Source organism: Bombina bombina, chromosome 4 (assembly GCF_027579735.1).
Source record: "Bombina bombina isolate aBomBom1 chromosome 4, aBomBom1.pri, whole genome shotgun sequence".
Classification (NCBI taxonomy): Eukaryota; Metazoa; Chordata; class Amphibia; order Anura; family Bombinatoridae; genus Bombina; species Bombina bombina.
In genome coordinates, this window is record NC_069502.1 from 387,828,759 (window position 1) to 387,834,758 (window position 6,000).

At 33.8% G+C, this 6,000-nt stretch overlaps 1 protein-coding gene across 1 annotated transcript in view; it reads left to right on the plus strand.

The window, feature by feature from the left end:
* The window catches only part of PIK3CA (phosphatidylinositol-4,5-bisphosphate 3-kinase catalytic subunit alpha), a 369,462-nt gene extending 364,722 nt beyond the window's left edge, over window positions 1-4,740 (plus strand). Inside the window, exons 23-25 of the mRNA XM_053710159.1 lie at window positions 577-694; window positions 781-932; window positions 2,442-4,740. Coding sequence (XP_053566134.1) covers window positions 577-694; window positions 781-932; window positions 2,442-2,712 — 541 coding nt within the window. The 3' untranslated portion in view covers window positions 2,713-4,740. The remainder of the gene's footprint in view (window positions 1-576; window positions 695-780; window positions 933-2,441) is intronic.
* The last annotated feature ends 1,260 nt before the right edge of the window (window positions 4,741-6,000 follow it).

A 6,000-nucleotide genomic window follows, 5' to 3' on the forward strand; every position in this document is an offset into this window, starting at 1 on the left:
TAATCTCCTACCTCTCTTTTCAGATCAACAATATACTCTTATACCATTACCTCTGCTGAAAGTTTTCAGTACTGGTTTGGCTGTCTGCTATATGTAGATGGGTGTCTTTCGGTAAGTATGTATCATTGTTTAAGACGGTCAGAAATTGCAAGCGCGTGCAATTTCTGACCAAGGATTGGATTCTGATTTGCTGATCATTTGAAGAAGAAGGTAGCTACGTAATGGGGGAGTTCGGCTGCCATATTTACCTGGTATTAGAGAAGTTATCAACGGTGATTAGTATAAGGGGTATAGTGCAGGCGGATTTACGTTTTTTATTTTTCAATATCAAATAATGTTACCGCAAGTGTTGACTGTCCCTTTAAGGCATGTTAAGGTGTAACTAAAAAAGGTTATTATTTAAAATGTGTAAGTAGTTGGCACTTTTTTTAAACTTTGATTATGAAATATTAATAATATATTGCATATTTATGGGGTAGCTAGCCACATAGCCAGCATTAGTATTTGGGGCACATACAATGTATTAACATGCACATCTGTAACCTGCTAATGTACCTATATCTTTTTTTCTACTAGGTATGATGCTGCCATTGACTTGTTCACTCGCTCTTGTGCTGGTTACTGTGTTGCCACTTTCATTCTTGGAATAGGTGACAGGCACAACAGTAACATCATGGTGAAAGACAACGGGCAAGTAAGTTACCTCTTACTATATATGGCTTGCATGACCTTGCTTATAGCTGAATTGATCTCAGAATGTTGACACTTGCTTTCTTTCAGCTGTTTCACATAGATTTTGGTCACTTTCTGGATCACAAAAAGAAAAAGTTTGGTTATAAACGTGAACGAGTGCCATTTGTTTTAACTCAAGACTTTTTAATTGTGATTAGCAAGGGAATTCAAGAATGCACAAAGACCAAGGATTTTGAGAGGTTAGTATTTAAAGTGGTTGGATGACATAAAATGGTAACATTAATCTCAATACATTTTCGTCATGCATATCTAATTTACATTTTTTTGCACAATCAATATTAAACAAATGCTGTTTATTTTAAATCTGAAACCAACAGGAAGTGCAGGTCTGTAATAATTATTTTGATATGCACTGTTTACAAGTAATGGAGTGTGCAAATTAGTAGCAATGAACATGTCCATTATTCTGTTAAAGTAGCTTAAAAAAAAAAAGCTAGAGTTGAATGTAAGGCTCAGATGGTGAGATAACAAAGCAGAAAGTTCATTTGCAGCAAATCTAACTAAGCAGGAAATACATGATCAGACGTTCTTATGTTACACTGGATTGTTTTATCAACAGTTAAACAGACTGCAAATGGGAAAAAAAGAAGAGTAGCTAAATGAACACTTTGTTAAACAGTATTGGCATAGTGCAGATAACTTATAAAGCTGTATACATCACCAGTGTCTGTAATCTATCACAGCATTAATGCAAATCTACCAAGAAGTGTGATGGACACACCACTAATGGCTCTGCTGTATATAATATATGTGTGTGTATAAATAAATACACACACTTATACATATAGCTCTGGAAAAAAAATAAGAGACCACTGCAAAATTAACAGTTTCTCTGGTTTTACTATTTATACTACTGACAGCATATCTCCTATTACAATGGGTTGAGTTTCAGGTAATATCAGATCTCATTATGTTATCACTTTGTGTGCACACACTTGCTTCCTTATCTTATATTTGTCTGGAAAACTAAAGCTCAATACATAGAGAGAAAATTATCTTTGTATTGCTTAACTATCCTGCACCCTACTGAGAGTGTTATTTTGTCTGCTGGCTGTGTTTACTTGGGCTTATTAATAGCCTAGACTCCAGTACAGAAACTTTCAGTATAGATGGGCATCCCACAGGCTAAATCGGCTATTTCAAATGCCGAAATACGGGTAAAAGAGCTACTTGTAAACAATTTAATACAATATAGCAGGTAAAATTAATCATTAGGAACAATTTAAAGAGCAGATTTTTTTGGGGTGAATTGTCCCTTTTAAACAAAGAATAACAAGAAAACAAAGCAAATTTTATGATAAACGTTAATTAGAAAGTTATTCAAAATTTCATGCCCTATCTGAATCATGAACGTTTCATTTTGACTAGACTGTCCTTTTAATTGAAGGAAGCACAAAATGTTAACAGCTTCATTAAATACACTGGTTGTAACTTAACCAATTATAATTTTTAACAATATTATAAAGAAAAAACTTCATATAAGATTTTTTTTTTTTTTAATCCGTTAGTTTACATTTTCTGGGGGGTTTTGACCATTTTTTGGTCTTTCATGACAGAATTTTTTTCTTTTTCTTACTTTGGTTGAATGTAGCGATATAAACAATATATTGTGCTTAGATAAATGTAATACTGATGACCCATACCATGTGTGCATAGTAGTTACCTGTATCTTATCTGTTTCTCTTTAGGTTTCAAGAGATGTGTTATAAGGCTTACTTGGCCATACGGCAGCATGCCAACCTTTTCATAAACCTTTTTTCCATGATGCTTGGCTCTGGAATGCCAGAACTGCAATCTTTTGATGACATTGCCTACATTAGAAAGACATTGGCCTTGGACAAAACCGAGCAGGAAGCTTTGGAATATTTTATGAAGCAAATGAATGATGCTCACCATGGTGGCTGGACAACAAAAATGGACTGGATCTTCCACACAATAAAGCAACATGCTTTGAACTGATCCAGATTGCTGAAGAAGCAGACCTGGCGCTATATGTTTTTTTAATTTTTGGTTCTGCACTACAACGCACTCTTAATAAGAAGAGTCGGCGTTGTCCAGCTGCACAGGAGTTGCACAAACCAGAAAGAACATTTATTGTAAAAAAATAAACTAAAAAAATAAGACAGCTACCGAAGCATCAGAGCCATTAGCACTAACAGGGTTAACTTCAAACTAAAGTAAAACATTTCAAGAGCTACAGTCTGGTTTTCAAAATCTATGCCTTAAGTCCAAACGAAAGGTTATCCTCGGCACTTAGTAGCCAAAATGAATGTTTAAAGTCTATTTCATACAGAAAAAAAAGTTTGACGTAGAAAATATTTTTGTGATACCCACGTGTGTTTTGGAATGCTAATTATGTAGACTTATGGTGCAGTAAAAGTGATACTAGGAAAAGGGTCATGGCACCTCCCTCACGCCTCACAGTATTGTTCAACCACCGTCATGAGAATGACAGAGCTATACTCTTTAGCAAAAAAAAAATGTAAGTCTCAAAACATGTTTTCCTTTATAGTAAGCAAATGTTGTACCTTTGGGGCAAATATTATTTCACATTTAAAGGAACTCCTGGTACATAAGATCAACCGTTTGTATATTAACAGTAACCTTGACACTCCCATAATATCAGTCCACAGTTTCTCAGAATTTTCTGTCAATTTTTTTTTTTTTTTTTTTTTAACTAAACCAGCAGGAACTGTGATAGTTTTAAAACTAATTTGCTTATAGCAATGTTTATGTGCAATATTGTATCTAACTATCCTTTTTTATAGTCTATGTAGACTATATATAGGGGGTTATTTTATCCTAACTTGATAAAAAGGGTAATGGAATTAGCATCTACAATTCCACCATTGTCACTTTTTAAATGAAATGTGACCTTGAGTTATCTGTTCTGAGTGTGTGTGATTTATTTATCTTCCACACATGACAAATTTGTATGGAATGTGTTTTTGTGTGTATGCATTCAAATGTGTGTCCGTATCTTTATATATATATATATATATATATATATATATATATATAATATACTTGTTAGCATGTAGCCCCATTCTACTAAGTAGGAAAGTAGGAAGAAATTTCAAGTATTCTTCAGACACTCTCCCTTCCTTTGTATTTACCAATCCCCTTCATGTCAGTTTCTAGTCTGTTATTACCTATTTAATGTTAGGTAGCTTGGACTTTATTTATGCTACAGTCAAAATGTTTTTAAAATATTGAAGAAAAAGCCACTTCTCATTCATCAATGCTGTTTGTGGCCATATTGGGCCATGACTTTACCCTGTATATCAATGAAGGCTTGTCTGCTATCAAAACAGCCCAGAGATCATTAACTAAGTGTTTTTACTTGTTAGGGGGAAGAAAAACCTCTGCAACTTCCCCCTAAGGCATGTCCCAGAATAAGACTCCTTCATAGGAGATAATGTATCTTGACCCTTTTAAGGTAAAAATAAATCCCACAAGGTTACATGGTTTTGCGTTATTTGCATGGTGAGATGGTTTGTGGAAGTACATTATAACATTTGTTATACCTTGTACTACTTGGTAGTATTTTCTCATTTGGAAAACGGGTAGGCATTTGGTGTGTGTTTCATGATCTTAAAGCTGAGGTTCTTAAATAGAGATTTCTTAGTCTTCAGACGCCCAAAATTAACGGTACATTAAACACTAAATACATGCATAAATAAATGTACAGTATTGAGATTATTCCCCACCTCCTTCTAGTCATGGATGCTGTCATATTGAAATCTATCTTTCAGTACATTCTGGAGCTGATGTGTTTGCACATGTGTAGCAACTCTCTTTCAGATACCAAGTGCTTTTAATTACTTTTGGAAGTCTATACTCCCTTTTCTACACTTGAAGTTATTACTTAAAGTTTGGTCCAAGCACACATGATGCCCAAGCTGTTCCTGGATAGTCTGTTCTTTGGGTTTTAGGTTATGACTTTCACCTGTCACAGACTTTTTGGTAAAAAATTTTGTTTTCACATGTTCTTTGTTTCAATTGTTTTTTTGAATCCTTATTGTTATGTAAAGGGGTCATTCAGCTTATCTTAGACTTGAAAAACATTCACCAGGCTTTTCCTTCAGAATAGCATCAGGTTTTTTTTGTTTTGTGTTTTTGAGTCATTCTTTCCCTCAAACAGGTTAATTAATGCACATTATATTGCAGATTCAGAAGGATGCTTATTTTCATAGATTGCATCTTTAGAGGATTTAGCAGCCTTAGAAGCCCAGGTGATTCTTCAGAGCTAAAGTTAAACAATCTTGTCAAAACCATGGCTTTTTTATCCAACAAATTACATTTTTATCCCACCATTGTTTTGTACCCCACGTGGTCTTTTCATGTCAAGACAAAGTGCTTGATTGCAAATTTCAAGTTTTTAACTTTTCTGACTAGTTGGTATTTTCACTTTTTTTTTTTTTCTTTTTAATCTTGTAAAATAAGGATTATAATTGGATTTGGTGTGAAATCAGGCATTTTTGCTGTGCTACTATCTCCGTTTTGCAAGATCTTTAATATTAGAAAAAAATATACACGCTTAATTCATTTCTTCATATTCCTACACCAAGTGGTATTGTCAAAACCTGACTAGAGACATTTTTTTTGTATGTTATCTAATTGATTATTACTATCATATTTTGGGTTGGTTCACTCATATTGTTCTCAAATAGCTTGTTTTTACGTCGACTAAAGCGGTCTTGGAAGGGAGGAGTCTGAAGAGTTCTGGAAAGTTTCTGGTTTCTGCTTGGTCTATGTAGTAAGAGGATACGCATATTTGCCAGACAGCAAAGCGCATTTGATACCACTTTGCTTTAGTGTATGTATGATTTTATTTATATCTATAAAGAGATAATGAATATATATATATAGAGAGAGAGAGACATATAAAATTCACACACATACACCCAAATATATACGTACGCACATTAATGATTGTGTTTATTGTATTGATTGATGTTTTGTTGTAGTTGTTTTGGAAAGCACAGATACTGAAAGGAATGGTGAAAGATTAGGTTCTAATAATACTTTGGACGCTACTCTACAATTTGCTTAAACAACCTTATGCTTTAATTACTATGATCACTTGTGGACTGTTTGGAGCATCAGAATATAGTAAATATTCTACACAAATATAAAGACTGTATCAAATTGAGAATTAAATTAAATGATCTATACAGTGGAATTATTAAAAAAAAATAAAAATTGTATTTCTCTTGCAAGGTGTATCCAGTCCACGGATTCATC